Source organism: Grus americana, chromosome Z (genome assembly GCF_028858705.1).
Source record: "Grus americana isolate bGruAme1 chromosome Z, bGruAme1.mat, whole genome shotgun sequence".
NCBI lineage: Eukaryota > Metazoa > Chordata > Aves > Gruiformes > Gruidae > Grus > Grus americana.
In genome coordinates, this window is record NC_072891.1 from 26,303,274 (window position 1) to 26,322,600 (window position 19,327).

At 35.6% G+C, this 19,327-nt stretch overlaps 1 protein-coding gene across 2 annotated transcripts in view; it reads right to left on the bottom strand.

Moving 5' to 3' along the window:
* Positions 1–536: 536 nt before the first annotated feature.
* Positions 537–19,327, bottom strand: part of JMY (junction mediating and regulatory protein, p53 cofactor) — a 66,676-nt gene continuing 47,885 nt past the window's right edge. Inside the window, exons 7-11 of one of the 2 annotated variants that reach the window (XM_054808842.1) lie at positions 16,471–16,557; positions 13,818–13,913; positions 11,982–12,534; positions 9,260–9,570; positions 537–5,920 (exon numbers count right to left, since the gene is read on the bottom strand). In XM_054808842.1, coding sequence (XP_054664817.1) covers positions 9,263–9,570; positions 11,982–12,534; positions 13,818–13,913; positions 16,471–16,557 — 1,044 coding nt within the window. In that variant the 3' untranslated portion in view covers positions 537–5,920; positions 9,260–9,262. Of the gene's footprint in view, positions 9,571–11,981; positions 12,535–13,817; positions 13,914–16,470; positions 16,558–19,327 lie in introns of both variants that reach the window. The other variant, XM_054808841.1, reaches the window with a different exon arrangement.

Sequence of the window (19,327 nt, forward strand, 5' to 3'; positions counted from 1 at the left end):
TGTACTCATACCAAAAAAGAAAATAGCAGAGAAGTCGCATGGTTTTGATTTGAGCTTTTCCATTATCATTACTTGCCTTTTTTTAAGTGATTGCAGGCAGAGGCTTGCTCTCTCCCTGTAATGGCATTGCCACTGGCTAGCTCTAAAAAGGTAGGAGAGTGCAGGAAGGGAGATAAGCTCTTAGTATTTCTGGGTTTAAATTTTTATTTTCATAGTGTTTTCATCTTTTCATTAAGAGATGGAAAGTGTGTGTGATTTGTATTTAAGCACAACCATCCTGCACTATTTAAGAGCAAGATTCTTCTATAATACCTGAATTATGTCAGTTTACAAAGATGTTACCTAAATATAATTATTCCCTGCTCTGACATAGCTTAGGCACAACCATCTGCCATTAAGCAATCACAGACAGCTTGAGGAGTTAGAAGAATAACAACGGGAACCTAAATGAAATAGATATGATTTTTTTTTTGTGGGAACCAAACTCTACTAAAAATATTTTTTAATGTTGGTACATATTCATAATTAAAATGAGACAGTGGTCAAATAAATATCCTTTAATAAAGAAAAAAAGAATATTTTAAAGCACCAAAACTGTGAGTATGATGTTACATTGCATGTACAGGAAGGTGAGTGCAGAACTTTGTGTACAGGTTTAAATTTGAGTCATGACAATAAAAACATGAAATACATGGCAATAAACTTGCATTGCAGAAAAGCTGCACTAAAGAAAAAAGAACAGAAGGCAGACAGTTAAAACTTTTTAGTTTTTAGGTATTGCTAGAAATGTTTGTTTAGATTTTTACTTTTTTTTAAACATACTTGTTGCTTAATACTTTGTAACATTGAGCATTTTTAGGCATAATAAATTTACAATAAAATACACATTTAATATGTCCTTTTGAATATAAAGGAGTTAAAGAATTTTCTTAAAGCCAAGCACAATGTGCTAATAGTGTTTGAGTCTACTGATAATATTGCATAAAGCTAATGAATGCCAAATTGGTTTTCTTTTGATTACTTCTTACTTATTCAACCGGCTTAACAAAGAAGTTAGTTTAATTAAACTTCACTGACTTCATTCATGCAAGACATCCTGCAGCCATCTGTATTTCTTAAGCTTTCATCTTATGATGATGTATTTGTCTGTATTTAAGATGAAATTCAAAACATACAGCAACCACAGTACACACCGGGAGATGTTAAGTCAGTACCCTTAATCCCCAACACCTATTTCCCAATTCAGAAATGAAAAATATGTGTCTAAATCTGAAAATCAAGCCAGTCTACAGCAAACTAATTACCAAATAGGTGACAGTCTCTGGAATAAAATCTCTGCAGGGTTTGGACTATACTCACCAAAACCAGCCATCATCCTTCTACTTGTTCCAAATGGACACACTACTGATTAATAGCCTCAGATACCAGCTTTGATCAGCTCTATATTAATATAAATCAGCTCTACATTAATATGAAAAACTCAGCAGACTAAAATTCATTGCTTGGTCATTTTCTGTATTAAAGGTACATCAGAGCATTCACATTTGAGAATGAAAGATGACCTTTTCTGTCAAATTCGGAAGCTCTGGGCCACAGAATATAGAAGACTTGCATCACAATAAACATACATAAATGTCAGGTTGCATATTCACCACAGAGCTGGGACTTTTGGAATGATGGTCAAACTGAATGGGGAGCGCCAAGAACCATATATACAAGAGCCCCTCAAAAAAAACCACACTGGCATGCCCACCCACCCTTGACCCTCCTAAAAATTCTAAGTATTTATGTATTAGGCAGCAATTAAATATAAATTTATTTTGTAGGAAAAATTTAAATTACAGTATATTTATAGGTTAAAAACAGCCATTGCTGTGCTTCTTTACAGCATTGATAGCAGTATGTCAATGTGCTTATCACATCAGTCAAGTTTAGGATGACCTACTGTCTGTCAGCTCCAGTAGCACTGAAATCATGCAACGCACTCTCCCAGTAAGGTGCTTCTGTTTACTCCTTTTCTTTGCAAGAAGCTTCACTTGCTCTTTACATTAATTCTGTAGTGTTAAACTTAACAACACATTGTCCATGCTTATGGAATCATTACTGGAAATATATTCAGGTAATTTAATTACATAAGCATTACAATGAAAATAAAATCTGATTACACACGAGCAAACTTGATTTACAAATTACACTCTTGAAATTCAGCGCAACAAACAGAGTAAGGGTAACATTAATCAGTAAAAAGTTTCTGCCTCCTCTTCTCAATAAGTTGCATCTTCAATAATGCAGCTGTCATTACTTTAATATTAAACATTACAGAATATAGTGCTTATACTCAGAATGATTCTTTACAAAAAACGTAGCTGAGTATGTTGAATTCTATCCCCAATGCAGCCACAAAAGAACACAATATGTAATCATACTATTTTACAGGTGTCTGGTGTAGGATGCAGACTGTCAGATTATTTAAAAAACAAACAAACAAACAAAAAACCCAACTTAAAAGTGATGTTTAAGAAAAATAAAAATGACATCATCTACCCTAGACAGGTAACTTAACTAAGATCTGAAAACACAGCAAAGTGAATAAAATAAGACTACTAGTAAGTTGTAAAGGATCGGGAACCTCTGTGAATAACAGCATGAAATTCATGTCGATGCAAATTCCATTTCTGTCCAAAATATTACTGCTGTTTACCTTACATTTTTGTTATTTCAGCAGAAATTGAGTATTCTATTTCTCGTTCCCACTCATGAAAGACTTTTCAGTCCTCAGATAAGCATTTGTACAATAAACACTATGCATTCCAACTCTTTACCTCACTGGATCAGCTACGCTATACTAAAACAGTTTTAATTTGAACAAAGAAGTTTCTAAAGATGAAAAAAGCATGAAAGCTGACAAACTGCTTAGGATAAATGATGAGCAACAGAACAAGGCAGCCACAACGATGAAGTCCAGCCACAAATAAAAAAACCCCGTAATAGGTAGAAAGGTCTTTTTATAGAGGCTCTCCTTCCTTATGTGTGTTTTCTATAGTGATGCTTGCTAAGATTTCTCAAGGACCAACACAATTATTACAGCTTTTCTCAGCTATGGAGGAACCAATCTCAATGCAGAACTGTCACAATTTCCCTAAGTTTCTTGTGAATATGCTTAAACTTCCCCCATTTGCTGCTCCAGCCATCCCAGTGCAAAATTTCACATTATAGAGGATAGGAAGTTTATGCATTAGCCTGTACACTACATGTGCACAATTTTTATACCAAAGTGGAGAATTATGTGAAATTGTGACATCTAGTGACTCATGGAGGATTAAAATCCAGAATATTTAATTTTTTAGCAGTATGTGGAGAAAAAAACATTTACTTTCCACATTGAAGATGGCAGGTTTGAACTGATATAAGCTGCTATGCTCAGCGTAACTACTTTTTGTGTGCGTGTGAAATATGCGTTGATATGGCAACTCAACTTCTATAAACTAAGCTATTACAGGAATTTAAGATTTCAGCTAAATTTAGAACAGATTAAGGACAGTAATTTTTCTCAATCATGCACACATCTTTCAAGGCAAAGATGACAGATCACACAGCAAACAAATCTGAAAACTGTAGTACAGCACGGTGTGGAGCTATTTAGATAAATCACAACATGGTGCTAAACTGCAGACACAAATGTTGTGCACAGGGACCACTGCACCTAGACTTGAAAATTACACTATTTTTCCTTGGCTTGGGATTTTGCTAGTGTCCCATATGCACACTCTAAGGAATAAAACTGCAGGCTGGAAGATAGGAAAAAATGGACATAAAATTTGCTCAAAACCCACTATTAATTTAGCACTAAGTTTCAGATGCACTGTATAGCCTGAATTGCCATTCTACACTGTAGTTCTGCTTTGTGCTACAGCCAAAAATTTATCTGTTTACCTCAGCTTGTAACATGTGGTATGACTGGAAGTACAAATGTAAAGCAAAAATACACCACAGCTTACAGTACAGTCAATGTCAAATGACTATGATGAACTTTGAAATTGCTGTTACTGCTGTATGAACACAGTATTAGACAGCTTACAACAACCACACCACGTAACTCGGAGTTCAGAGAAGCAGTTTAAGAAAAAAAACATTGTGTAGTTTTAGGTCCTTGGAAAACCAGTATCAAGCATTTCATAGAGCCGATCTCAAGACAGAATAATACAGACCTGACGACTAATACAGCAAAATTGATACAACTCTACAGCAACGCTGCTCACAGGTGCTTTGAAAATGAATGTTCATGAACTTTATAAATAAGGCAACCAGGTCAAGAAAATGCCTGTTGATAGCAAGGGTAAAGTGACATCCTTTCAAGATGTTTGACAGAACTTTAACTTCAAGACAGCCACAGCAAAACAACTGAAGGGTCCAACAGCTGACGTTCCTTTAGGTTACGTAGCCTACTACTAAGGTAAGTTCTTCTGTCCCTCTTTATATAAGTAAATGGCAAGACGTGAAATTTCTTATTATAAACATTAACACAGTACATGTTCTATTACATGACAGCAGCGATGAGTAACTCCACTTAAAAAAATCCCAAATCCATGTACCAGTTTCTCTCTCATGAGAGGAACAGTGAATGGAACACACTACACAAAGGACAGGGACTGTGTATTTCTCAAACACAGTGTATGTCATGCTGGTAAAAAGAAAATGGTAGTGAAAATATCACATGGAGTTTCTAGATGTTACAAGGCTACCTGTATCTCTGTACCGACATACCTCTTAGTACTGGGGTATCGCAAGAGTAGCTACCTGCAGCCGTTGGTCATGAAGCTCAGGATTACTTATAAGTATTCACTGCAGAGGAAGTTGTAACTCTCCTTTAAAAAAAGTAGTCAGTCATTTTGTGTATGAAATATAAACATTTTTGCAGCCACTAAAGGAAATCATAAAAACCAGCAAGAGAAGCATGATTTTCACAACTGAATTATCAGTATGTTTAAGTGCTTTGATATTTTTTAAAGAAGGCTGCTTAATCAAAAGCCATTTAAACCAAAAGAGAAAAATAATTTTAAGTATGAAATTACAAAATATTGCTTCTTATAACAAATGATAAAGTATAACTAACTTGGTTCAGCGTAGCTAAATAGTATTTTTAAAAAAAGCATGAAAATGTCTTTTTAAAAAAGGTTTAACACTACAAATGACCTTCTAAAAAGGTGCTGCAGTATGTCTTGCTAAATGTACCATGTTGTAAACAAACACATTTGTGAATATGTGCTGAATTCAACTCTTATTTCTCATTGTGCTGTGGTCACTTGTAATTTTTCATACTGACATACACTTCTTCAAACTAAGAAGAAAATGTCTTAGTTGCATGTTACTGAATTTCAGCTACTGTAGTGCAACTAGGAATTCTGCTCATTCTGGAACATCACACTGCTACGTAGCAAGCTTCTCTGCAAGGAGCTATTTAGTTGGATTTTCAAGCAGACAATATACTCAATGCAGTGAAGGGTACGTTTTATAGCTGGCTTGATCTCTTGGCCAAATCCCAAAGTTACTCTAAAGCAAGAATTTTACCAACTCAAAATGCCCCCCTCAATTAACTGGCCACACATTACTAATGCTATATAAAAAGTGCTTAAGAATTGGGCATTCTTGATTATATAAAATGCAGATCTAAACAGTGTAGCTTTCTGCCCAAACCAGAATTCTGGGAACAAATTAAAGAAAAAAAGTGACCCAAAAATTAACGTTTCAGGCCATTTTTTCCATATACTGAATCATTTGCCAAAGAAAGACTATTTCTTTGCCAAAGTAAGCCTCCTGTGGAATTGATGGTCACAACTGCTGGCTCTGAAATTTCAGAAATGAAGAGGAAAAGTAATCTTCAACTGACGTGTCTTTTCTCAGGTCAATGGCTGTGAATCACCTGTTTGGGAAAAAAGAAAAGAAAAGGAACATCTGAAAAGCTAAACGGCTGTTCAAATACTCCCTGATCAATATATTAGGCCATTCCAACATGCAATACTGAGCAGCATCTTCAAAAGCCTTGATTGTCTTTGCTCCCAGAGTAATGACACACTAACTCTGGAGCCAGGACACATAGAGTATGACCAGGTCTTGTTTTGGCTTCTGGTATTATTGGCAGTGAACACAGATTACAGTTTGAAGAGGCCCAAAATACTGGATTAGAAGACTATGGAGAGCAACAGCTCTCTTCTTATCTGTTATTTTGTCCATCACTCTCAAGAACCCAGGTTTCATATTACTGATAGTACTCTTAATGCACTATATGTACACACACAGAGGCTTGGGATACTTTTGCTAACCAGTAATCTGATTTTTCATACAGAAGCCACTGCATCTTTACACTGCTTGTTCAGCTGTACTTCCAATACACAGAATGCCTCTACATTTTTGTACATGTTTTAGAGTGTCTGTAAGGAAGGAACTGCTCTTAGAAAAGTTAGTTGTAACTTTATGTAGAAGTTACCTCATAAAGTAAGTAATACATGAGATGACTAGATCTCCTAGAAGAATGAGTTATTATTAGTATGTCTTCATACTTCAATAATTAATGAAACCACTTCAGTAGGTATTGTTAATACTCCTTGCACATACATTTAGATGCTTTTTGGCACTTCATAAACATACATCATGATATCAGATTTAGGCTTCATTCCTAAGACAAGTAATTGCATTACATTTAGCCTATAAGGATGTAAGTTTATTAAGCATAGTTCATAATGTATGAACCAATATACTTTTATATAACTGTTTTCAACCTAAAATCTCTATGCAACTGTTCTTTTGTATGTGCAGAGCTTAGTTAAAAATCAGTAGGTCAACCTTAAAGCATGGTATTAAATGGATAACCTTGTAGTAAAAAATACTATTCTGCAATTTCTACAACAGACTTTCATTAGATTTTACTCGTGTCATAAATTATGGGTAACCAGTCTATCTGTTCAAGCAAGCACAATAATCTATGTGAAAAGTACTTATTCAGCTGAATTTCACGAGGGCTTTGTCTCCATCTCTGTTCTCCAAGATTATTTCATGCAATTCCATAGCAGTGGCCTGTTTTTCTTCTCTGAGCTGTTAGCTATTTTGTACAACCATTTTTCAGTTGGATCTGTACTATCTGTTAAATAGTCTCATCTCATGAAAACAGGATTGTTTTCATAATAAAATATGATATTGGTAGGAGAAAGCAGGTCCCAGATGTGTGAAGAACTCCAAGGAGCACACACTCAGAATTCTGACACTGCATCCTGCTTTAGGTCCAAGTGACTTCATGGGACCTCAGCACTGGACAGGAGCGCAGCCTTAGAAGGGGAAGATGCCGTAACTACAGACTGGTAAAACAGAGACAACAAACCAGTGCACTACAGGTACTGCATGGCAGTGATTTTCAACCGGCACTCTCAACTGCTTCTACCAGGCTGCATAAGATAGCAGAGGAAAATGTGTATTTATATTGTATGGCAATGTACACATATATCCTTCTAAGAGGATGTACTTCCAATGGAAAATGTTTAGGAGGTCCACCAACTAGACTAAAAAAATTCGAAGTCGCTCTTGTATAAATTCTTCCTTTTTTTTAAAAAAATAGCCCACAGAATTAAAGAGTATTCTTGCTAGAAAATGCAAACAAGATCCCCAAGAATAAGTTAGATTTACTAAAATTATAAAGTCAAATCACCAAATTTAAATTTGCTCAGTTATCTAGAAAATGAAAAGAGAATAACTGCACTGAGAAAGCCAAATCAATTCCAAGGCATGTCTTCTCTTGTATCTGCCACTTGATTTCTGAAGGGCTGCAGTAGTGGCGGTTTTCAGTGCACAAGTAACTGAAAAAAGGTACATCCAAGCAAAATTATTTTCACTTTGAGTTTCAGCAAAAGTTAGGTACACCTGCGCTCCTTGATTTTCAACTCCAAAACTAGCAGTACAATTGATATGGAATAGAAAGAGCATGCCATAATTAAACAGTATAAATCATTAGTGTGGCCAATGGCTAGTTCATGAGGAAGTAAAGGCAACATTTATTTTCCTTTTTAAAAAATTTAAACATTATTATCTGAAAATAGCATACCAATGGAACAGTTTGAGACATAGTATTTCATAATCACAACAACATTCAGCAGATGTTGTGCTAAGTCACCATCACTTTTTTGAATGGCTGTAGCATTTTATCAATAGTCACTCTCCAGCTACAATAATAACTAGCCAAGGTAGAAATGCCTGATTGTAAACATCCAAAAAGGTTTTCTTTTTCCTACTGCTAGCTGTGTTGCAAGGATTATAAATATTTATCTTCCATACTTTTGAACTAGCCTTTGATTTCTAAACAGATTTTTAAATTCTTCACAGATTGTCATACCTCTCTCCAAATTTTAGGTTTAGTGGGAGCTTTCATTGAGACTTAAGTTCACCACATGCCAGGAGCAGAAAAGAACCACCACAGAATAGTGCCATATGCTGCTGTTGTAATCAAGAACCTCTTTGCGCTACTGATGAGGCCATAATTGTGAAAACTGATCTCTTGACAATTTCTGGTTTGTTCTGAAATTATTAATTTCATCTGCTGGAATCTAGTATCTGTACTTTCAGGCACTGTAGCTTAGTATAATGCAAGTTCATGGGATTCGTATGAGTAGCAAAAGTACATTTGTATATTTACTCTGTATAGTCTGGAAATTCAATTAAGTCAGAGTTTACAGATTGAAACCAAACTATCAAAGAGTCAGTCACACAGGGTAACCAGTGACACTTCAATGTGTTCAGCAGTCAAATCTAATTGTCCTTCACCTGGAGCTATTCAGTCTGAAGTGATAAACATGATAAATTTTTACAAGGCCAGAAGTAATCAGAAAGTAAGTACAAGGTGTGTACAAAAGTGATTGTGCTGCTTTGTTACTTAAAAGCTTTTTAAAGCTTTTTGGTAAGCTGCAAACAGCCCCTTTAAATTTACTAAGTAAAATAGAGCTTTTCATAGCAGCAGTGCTGTCAATATTCAGCAAAAGTATTCAAATAATAAAAGGCTAAGATGTTGCCTAAAAAAAAGTTTTCCTTACTATAAACCTTAAATTCTTTGAAAAGTCAGTGATACTAAATTCGTACGTGCATGTTTTACCACATTGGACATCAGATAGTTTAGTCACATTCATACTAAGTATCCTAGAATGCACAACCTGAGGCTTAGCCGCTACTGTTATACAAAAAGTGTTGAAGAAATATTTTGTTTTAAATGTAGGTTAATTACAGGTTAATTTTCCCAGTCTGTGCAAGGCAAACTCTCCTCTTCATCCTCTGATTCAGGGGATGCTTCCTTAATTCGTCGCAATGCTTCATGGATGCTCCTTGTCAGAGGGTCAGTATCAGGCAGAATTGTAAAGGATTCTCTCAAAACATCTTTCTGCACTTTCTTCAGTTTCACCCCTTTTCTGATCTGTGCCAAGATGTTATTGCTATCATCTTCATCAGGAAAAGGAGGGGGACTTCTCTGCTCAACTTTTCTTAAGTGAAAGCTGCCACGTTTCAAGGAAGCCAGCACTTCATCCATCGGGGAACTCACTGCAGTAAATCAAAAGAACTCCAGTATTATTTTTACTAAATTTTATCAGTCTTCATTTATATGTCCTACAGACCAAAAAGTAGCTGCATACTATTGATGCAATAGTCCCATACCATAAGTATAATGGTAGCTCCACTATTGTTTTAGCCTCCAAATTCATCTTACCTATTACTAGGTCAAAACTGGTTTAAACAGACAATTATAATTTCTAAAACCACTTGACCTCCTATCAGGTAGGTAGTAAAACTTTCTGAACAAGATTGCTGTCCTGATTGCTTTTGATTGTACAGGAAAATCAAAATAGCTGCAATGAATCCAACATTAATGAAAGTATTTATTACATTATCCTTCTCGACTTTGAAACTCAGGTAATGTGTATGTATCTTAAGTATTGGACTGTGCAGTCCATTCTCAGCACTTGCATTTTGTGGCAGATTTTACTTACTGTATGACTATTACTACATGCCAATGAGGGAAGCAGCAGTATAGTCAACTGCAACAACATGCATTTTCCTGCTTAATTCATGTAGGTATTAGCACCTAGTCACAGTATGCCTACATACATTCCCTTCCTTTATAATGAATGGAAACAGAGAAGTAAGAGTTAATAGTTTATGACAAATCCTTATCACAAATTTTAAACTAGTTCTCTGCAGAAAAGAAAATCATGCTTTTTGAAGAGCTACAAGTAGGTAAGATCTCTATCCAAGAGAATGCATTATAATAAAGTACAACAGTTTGAAATAGCTTGCATACACTAGCAGAGACAACGTGCAGCACATATCAATCAACAGATGAATATCCACCTCCAGTTCTTTTTTGTACATTGTAGAATACATTTTTAAAACCTGTTTTGCATGTATGAGTGGGCTTTGTCCATCAGACTAATGGCCCACACAGCTGGAACAGACACGAAGAAAAGAGAAAAGAATACAAGACTCCACATTTGAAGGAGGAAGGATTGTAAAACACTCATCTGTCATACAGAGACAAATTTCTGAAGCTTCTTCTTCTGAAGACTTGGAAGATCTCAGGGAATACAGAGCAGGTAGAGTGCTGCTGCAGACATTAACAATATTCTTAAGAGGAAGGATATAATTTGATTTTCTATTCGTGATTTAATGATGTATATCAAATTGCACACACAATACATGCTTTGTATAAAACTGCAAGATAAAATGGGTATCAAAAAATAAACAATAGGACTACAGAAAAAGAAAAATGGAGCACAGCAGCATCAAAATTGATAATGAACTCCAGACGCTGTACCTGTGACCTGCAAGATTCGTAAGAGCTTAAGAATTCTGTAACTATGCAGTTGCTTCAAGGGTTTTGAATTATTTAAGGACATTTCTAGAGGAAACAGTCTTGTTTCTGTCTGAGTGATGAAGACAGTTCTAATTTTGATTTTATCTGGATAAGGGAACGTGTCAATGGGGGGATGTTTTCTGTAGTTGTAATTGACAGAGCCAGATAGAATTTTTAATACAGCCATAGAATATTTATTACAGCCATATTACAGCAGTGTGAATCAGGGCCCACTCAAGGTACTTTTTCTCTGTGACTTCCAGTAAAATAGTTCAGCTGAGTGCTTTTGAAAATAGCGTCTCTGATTTTCAAACAAAAATTTAACTCCAATATAGCATGTTTTGCTGAAACACCAGGATTATTTTGTTGAAATATGGTTGCCATTCTCCCCATTTTATCTATGGAATAAAGAATAAACAGTTAAAAGCAAGGAGCACATAATCAACAAGTTGTAACAGATCTCCCAGCTCAGCACTGTGCTCTATTCATTCTCCTCCATTTCCATGAAGTCTTTGATCTTTTAACATTTATTAACATGCTTAGCTGAATGATTACAGATTTCATTTCCAATTGTAGTTAAATGTATATATTCTTACTCAGCTCTCAATAGTACCTAAGGATTTGTGGATATTTGTATGAAAATTTGAAGAAACTCCGAAGATAGCATTCTCAAGGTTTCCACTGTCCCAAGACAAATATTCATTTTATTAGGTCATAAATTATGTAAAATCATGTTATTAAAAAACCACTGCACCCTCAGGTGAAGCATATAATATTCACAGTGCTGACTGTAAACTAGATAGGAAAAGATTCTTTTAGGCAACGTTTAGCTCCATTTTCGAACTAGTCTAACGTGGTGTATCATAGACTCCGTCTCACAAGTGTTTTCTGTGCAATAGAACAAGTTGCTGTTCTTTACAATGCATGCTGCCGTAAAGGGCCTAACATTTGTTGGAGTTGCTGACATTTGTCAACTGAAAAGGATTTAACGACTTTCCCATTAATAATTATAAATTAATCACAGCATACACTTTTCTACAGAGCAATTCAAAAGAGGAACTGATGTGCGTTACAATTAAATACAATGAAATGAAAACATTACCTCTCCTCCTCTGCAAACCCTCTAGATCACCGGTCTTCTTAAGCTTCTTCTTGGCACTGACTAGCTGACTGCTATCAAACAGATGTGCTGGTGGGACACCGGAAGAGTGCTGGACTCCTTTCTCCTCACTCTGACGTTTAACAAAGCCATCGCTTTTCTCTGAGGATTTGGTGGCATCTTCCCTGGAGGGCAAAGGTGGAGGTGGAGGTGGAGGTGGTGGAGGCAAAGGGGCTGGAAGTGGTACTACAGTAACAGTCTCTGGTTGAAGCTCATCGCTAGTAAGTGGAGAAGTGCTAACATGAGGCAGTCCAGAGGTAACACCATTGGGAGGTAACGAGATATCTTGAAGTTGTTCTAAGCTTGTGGATTCCTGCACTTCCAAAGGCTGAACTGCATTTTCCAATTCCACCTCTTCACTTTTCTCTTGGATTTGTAAGGTTGCTGGCAAAGAATGAGGCTGATCGACACAGGACATTGAGGTGGCTGCACATTTTCTTCTTGCATGAGCCAGCCGTAGTCTGGTTGATTTAAGTATTACTTGCCCAGGGTACCGCTAAAGTGAGTAAGTTATTGACAATTAGATAAACACATGCAACGCAATATTCTAGATACTAAGTTCCTGTTGTTAGGGTTTGCCTGACAAGTAGAATTCATCTGCTATTTTCATTCATTTTGCTCTGGATGTGAAACCAAAGCAAATATATCCTCATCTTTATGCCAAAATTATCAATTTTCTTAATTTTTATTCTTGGTTAAGCCACAATTTACATGTGATTAGTCTAGTCAGGGGCATACATGGGTTAGAATTAGGATTTCACTGAGAACCAGACTGTACATTCAAAACTGTTTTTTCTGAAAACTAAAATTCAAAATTCCCTCTTGGTTTCCTTTTCTAAAACTGGTCAATGGCTCCCTCTGCAACAAAGTCCTCTTTGACTTAATACACTGGCCTTACATGTGAATCATAGTCCTTAAAAAGGTATCTCTTGAAAATATCCAACATTTTGAGACTTTCCAAAATATTTTTAATTTAGTTCTTAAATTTGCTGCCTCAATATCTGTCTTTTCATTAGTTTCATCCATAGCCATTTTTATGCAAAAATTTAAACTGCTTCTGAAAGACAGGTCTAATACATTTATACACAATTGTGGTAGGGCTATAGCAATAGAGATCCTAACAATATAAACATGCTCATACATTAAGTCAGTTCATTAACAGTTGCTGTTTAAAATAAGTAAATTTGCTCTAGTTTACAGAAGCTATGCAATTCAAAAGCCTTCCAAACAATAAGGACATGAAGACTGTACTGCTGAGCAAGACAGCTTTCCAGTAAAGAAACTTCTCATACATGTATTTTTAAATGTATTCAGCAAAACCAGAAGTCTTCACCAATTAATATAGTCTCTGTTTTCTTGCATTTTCACCCCTTTCCTTACTCTCTCCCCTTCATTCCATCCATTTTCTGATATTTCCATTATAATAGGAAGGTACAGGTATTGCCAGGTGTTCTAGCAATCAGTGGTAGTGCGGTTATGTCAGAGGGCAATGCCCTTTGTGGGAAATACCATTTATATTATACTTCTTTTAGGAACGTTTGCTAAGTGTCTTGTCACAATATTTAGATGTGACAGTGAACAGAAACTTATTATGGCACTGGGAATGTAACAGCCAGAGGAATTTGTTACCACCAATGCCATATTTTATTGTAATTTTTCCAAGGAACAGTTAACTATACAATGAAAGAGAATAGCTGATAGCATAATATAGTCCTGGAAAGAGTGGAAATTTCTTTTGCAAAAGAAACTGGTGGAGAAGAACAACTCTACTTCTATTACCTGTTTAAATGTGCGAAGTCTGTCCAGTGTTTTCTGTCGTTCCTGACTAACCCAGGAGCTCTTTCTTTCTTCTTCATCTTGTAATTGATCTCGCTTCTGAGAAAATACATGGAAAATACGTAAATATTACATCCAATGCTATGTTTATCATCATTTGAAAAAATGAATTAAAATAACACTTCTACTAATTGTTAGGAATTACCTAACAATCTACTTTTTAAAGAAACACATTTCTGAAATTCAAAACTCGGCCTTTGTCTTCACCTTAAAAAAAGTTATGCATTTCCTATTTTATAACATCGAAGAAACAGAAAGCTTAGTAAAGAAAGATTTCGATCTGGAAATGGAACAATTGAAGACCTGTTACCTTGAAAGATGAGAAAGAACCAGAGACGTGACAGAATATTATACTGAAAAAAGCCCCCTTAAATTTAAAATGGTATAAATTAGCCAGACAGCAAACCAGTATCCATCGTCTCTCATTCCAAGAACAAAATGACAAGTCCAAATTGCAAGGCTGCCCATTTAAAACAAGTCATATTAGTATTTTCACAGCGCAAGAAATCACAGAACTCAGTGACATAAAGTTTTGAATCCAATACTGAGCAAATTATGTAAACATTGTAATTTTAATTTACAACAGTAAAGGAAAGTTTTGTATTTAATTAACTTAAGATTTCATTATTTAATCCAGCTTGATTTTCTGTAATCTTACTTCAATGAAGGTTTGAAGCTCTTCCTTGCAGCTAAGACAGTTGTATTTTTTCTTGTTTGGGGATCTTACCCCAGTGAAAACACACATTTGCATCCACCTCCTTTAACTAGCCATCCATTTTCACAAAAATTCAGTGAAGTTACTATGTCTTTGAAACAAAACACTACTCTTCAGTCAAATGTATTGAAAGTGAATGCTAGTTATCAGATGGTGAAAGTCATTGTATGCAAGTTCAGAAGTTATCAGGTAAAGTGATAGAACAGGTGACTTAAAAAAAAAACCCTGAGCAAAACCAGCAGCTTTAATTCTTAGAGACTCACAGCATTAAGTATTACTTTTAAAAGCCCATCTTCATCAGCGTAATTAAAAACTCTGATCACTTTTGTGAACTTCTACTGTCATTCAGTCAATACAAAAACAGCGTCTGCCCGCCTGCCATTTTCAGAACTCAGCTAGTTGCCTGGTGTCCTTCATAAAGGGCCAATTCCTGTGATTTGGAAGGAGGTAACTATAAGAGGAAAACATGTCTGAGAAATAGTTAAGGACAGGAAACAGGAAAAGGTGAAGAGGAATAGAAGCATGTGGCAAAAAGAAAACAACAGAGCAATGGGGCAAAGAAGTTAAAACAGAAGTATAAAGAAAAGATTATAGCAAGAAGAAAGGATAGTTCTACCACCACGCCTGCACGTTACATATGCAATCAGGTCAAACTTTTCCTGAAGCAGTCTCAGACTCAAGGGGGTTTTTTGTTTGCTTTGTTTTTTGTTGTTTTGCTTTGTTTTTAAATAAGTAGTGAAATTGTAATTCTTATTTTGTTTCAGGTATGGACACCCTTGAGGTTTTCTTTTCAAAATTCTTCATGAAAATCAGTGGCTTAAAACCTATTTTACAATAATAGTAGAAATTTTCAGTCACACTACTAACAGAAAAAGAAAAAAAAAGCGTAAGTTCTTTATATAATGCAAATGGGCAACTCTATGAAATAAATAACAAAAGAGCCCTTTAGTGTTTGAGAGACAAGAAAGATCTTCAACTTTGTCAAGTCTTATTTTTAAGAGTGATAAATGGACTAAAGTCCACACAGCAAATTCCTTTGTCTTATTGTAAGAACTGGAAAAAAAAAAATTTTTTTTCTAAGTTCCTGAAAGAGTATGCCAATATGTACTGTCTTTCACAAGTAGCCTTTTCATAAAATAAATTATGCAGTTGACTTCCTGGACAAATGTATCAATGTTAAAAATGTATAAGTATGAAATAGAATCACTTTCACTAATCTAATTGAAGCCTGAATTAAAGAGACTTGGATTTCAATGCATCTTTGTGAGTGATCTTTATTAAATATTGATACTATATCAGCTCCCAAGACCTAGCCCAGAATTTGAATATTCTTTAACATAAAGTCTATTGCGTTCAGCACAAGAGTTGGACGAGCTAGTCTGTTCTCTGCAATGAGACTGTGCAGAGAATTGTGGAGCATACAGCTGGAACTACATCTTCATACAACACAATTCAAGTGATTACTTTTGTAGAAAGAAGAAAAAAACACAACCAAACAAGCTTACTAAGACACAAGAATAAATCTGTACAGTTTCCTTACTCACTTCACCATATCTGATGCGGTAGTCAAAGATGTCTGGAATCATTTATGTGCATATGATAACAAACTGCATGCAGCCTAACCCTCACAGTAATCACTTTGACTGTGAACCTAGCATTAAAGAACTGTTTCAGTTGCTTGGGTTCACTGTCATCCTACAACAGCTATATACTCCCCCTTACCAGCATAATACGATACAGAAATCCATGGTGCAAAGGTCAGGGATACACACTATCATTTTAGAACACCTATCACTCTGAATACTCTCCTAATTAATGTATAATGAGGAATGCAAGCTATTAACTAGAGGCTAAACTCAACAGCAGAAAACTCAAACTTACTAGCTGAACAGTATGGTGCATTTTGTATTCCTCCTCACTCTGGTGACGCTGCTGAATCTTTTCATTATGCTTTGCAATACAGATCTCCTGTAGAGACATAAAATGTTATCTATAAAATATGAATTTCAAATATTGATTTACAGGGTGTAATGTCATATTTAGCAAACAGCACTAAGAATTAGAAAAATAAAAATTAGAAAGCTCATCTCAGACAAGCTAATTTAACTTACAGGAAAACCATAAAATCGAAACAAAACCAAGAGAGACAAACCCAAACCTATTACTTTTAACTGTCAAAAGAATATACACAAGTAACAGCTGCTTGAAAAGACTGTTCTACAATACCAGTACAAAAGTGGCAACAATCACTGAAAATATTTCATAAAACCCTTGTGTATTTGTATACATGGATAATAACTAACTCTCAAGTATACTACATATTTTTGTTTGTGCAACTAGGCAGCTTCACATTTATAAGTGTGAGTTCATCTTTTGCATGTACTATCTGCAAGCACAAACATTAATAAAGTTGTTACAATTTTATGCATGCACAAGCAAGTTCACTTATGTTACAGAGTTCACGTCTGCAATGCCTCGTTTTTTAAAAAAGCATTTATTACATTGCCTAAAACTAAGAACAGGTTAAAAAACCCCAGTCCGTGTTATAACAGATGACAAGAAAGAGGATGACACTCAAACTTCAGGTAGATGATATAAAAAGAACTGAATTATCAGTTACAAAGAAAAGGCATGTGCAGGAATTTAGAGTAGTGACAAGACAGACAAGTTCATAGGACAACACTGACTGAGGGCCAGGAAATCAGACAGTATGTCTATGAAGTTAGGCCCGGTACAAGCACCACACAGAACCAGAACAAAGTCACATGTGTCGTTAGAAACAGTTCTCATGGCTGTATAAGAGGGGGCAGTGTTAGGAGGCAGTTTGGAGTGTGACTGCAACTAGAAGAACCCAGAAGCGATAGGCTTCCCAGCTTCCCACGCACCAGTCACCTCGACTTACTGGGTGGAGCCAGACAGGAGCTCTGCCTCTGCAAGCACTGCTTGGGGCAGCTGGTGGAGTTACCAGCCATCAAGTAAGATATTACACCAAAAGACAGAAAAACAAGGAAGGAAACCCACAATTCTGGACACCTGGAAATGCAGAAAAAGCTACGTTCTACAAGCTGACTATGGAGATACTGTGCTCACGTAAAAAGGTAGCCAGTGTTCCTGCATAGGACAGAAACACCATGCTGTCTGGAATGCTTCCAAACAGTAAGACCATCAGTGTTGCCACTGTATACAGGTAACACTCCAACAAGCGCATAAGTTTCTGTGGAAATACTGTCCCAGCTTCATCAGAGATTATATATATAGCTAAACACTGCTGGGTTTTGTTTGTTTGTGGAATTTTTTTCCCTGATGAAAAGACTTTAATTAATACAGCTGGAAAAGTTAATCCCTTTAATTTTTAACTGCAAAAGTACAAACTACTTCATTTCTGCATTTCAAAGACATAGCAACAGCTTCAGATATTATTAGAGAATCTGAAAGACTTTTTGTAATACTACTACTGTTTTACCTTTATAGTTTATTCTCTATTTCTGTGTTAAGTTTGATTAAAAGTCTTCTAAAATAATGAGGAATGTATGTTACGAGATACAAAAAAGTAATTTAAAATAATGAGAAAATGCGTGTTAGGTTTGGGTTTTTGACATATCTCACAAATACTTTAGGGGCACTCTTTTATGAAACATTTTCTCTCTAGCATCAGTATTTAAATCTTTCTGATCAAGAGCAATAATGAAAGATATTTTAAGCATGTAAAGAGGATACATGAGACCAAACATACTTGGTGTTGACTTTGTACTAATAAACAACCTACTTTAATGTAATTAGATCTGACGTGAAATAACAAAAAAGACTAGGAGGGCCTGAAAACATTGCAGTACAGGATTAGAGATCTGAATCACCTTAATTAATTACAGAAATGGTCAAAAAAAAAGGTTGCCAAAAAAGGTAGGGACAAATGCAGTCTTCTACTTGTACACAAGATTAAGTGACTGCGAATAAAGGATGAAGTAAAAAAAAAAAAGCCTGGTGGCAGCATTAATGAAAATTATCTCAATTATTATGGCAGATGACAAGTTGAACATAAACCAACAAACTCTGGGAAAAAAAGAAAAAATCGTAATTGGGTGTATGAGCAGGAATACAGCCTGCTGCACATGTGAAGTAGTCCTTCCTTTTCAGCTCTCGGAAAGCCGGAGCGTTATGTCCAGTGAAAGCCAGACTTCAAGTAAGTTGTTGACCAACTGTATGGAATTAAGAGAGCATAAAGAAGTAATGTTCATTTCTTTTTTAATCACCTGTCTGATTTCACAGTATCAAATTTTACTTCTAGTAAAGAGACAAAAATGGAGAGCTGAGGAACCATTTCAACCTTCATCACTAGATAAGCTACCATGTTTAAGACTAGTAGTGTGCAATATACATAAAAGAGATCTGCATTAGTATATTTAACTAGTTCCAGTAAGCCTTGCTTTCAGATTGAAAAGTAACCCAATTAAAAGGTTAGCTTCTCATGTAGTAAGCTTGGTATGTGTAGAAATTATATTTTACTATAAGCATTCTGTGTAGTTATGCTCTTATGTTGTGGTATTAATAGTAGTAGTAACAACAGCAACAACAACAACAATGAGATGATGATAATGATGAACGCATACCAAGTAACCCTATGCCAGCTGTCACTGCATCTACATAACAGCTGTTTTGGCATGGACTATGCTTTAAACTGTGGGCTTGCAAAGTAGTAAAGGTGTCCTATTACATGGGCACAACAGCATGTGAGGAAGCT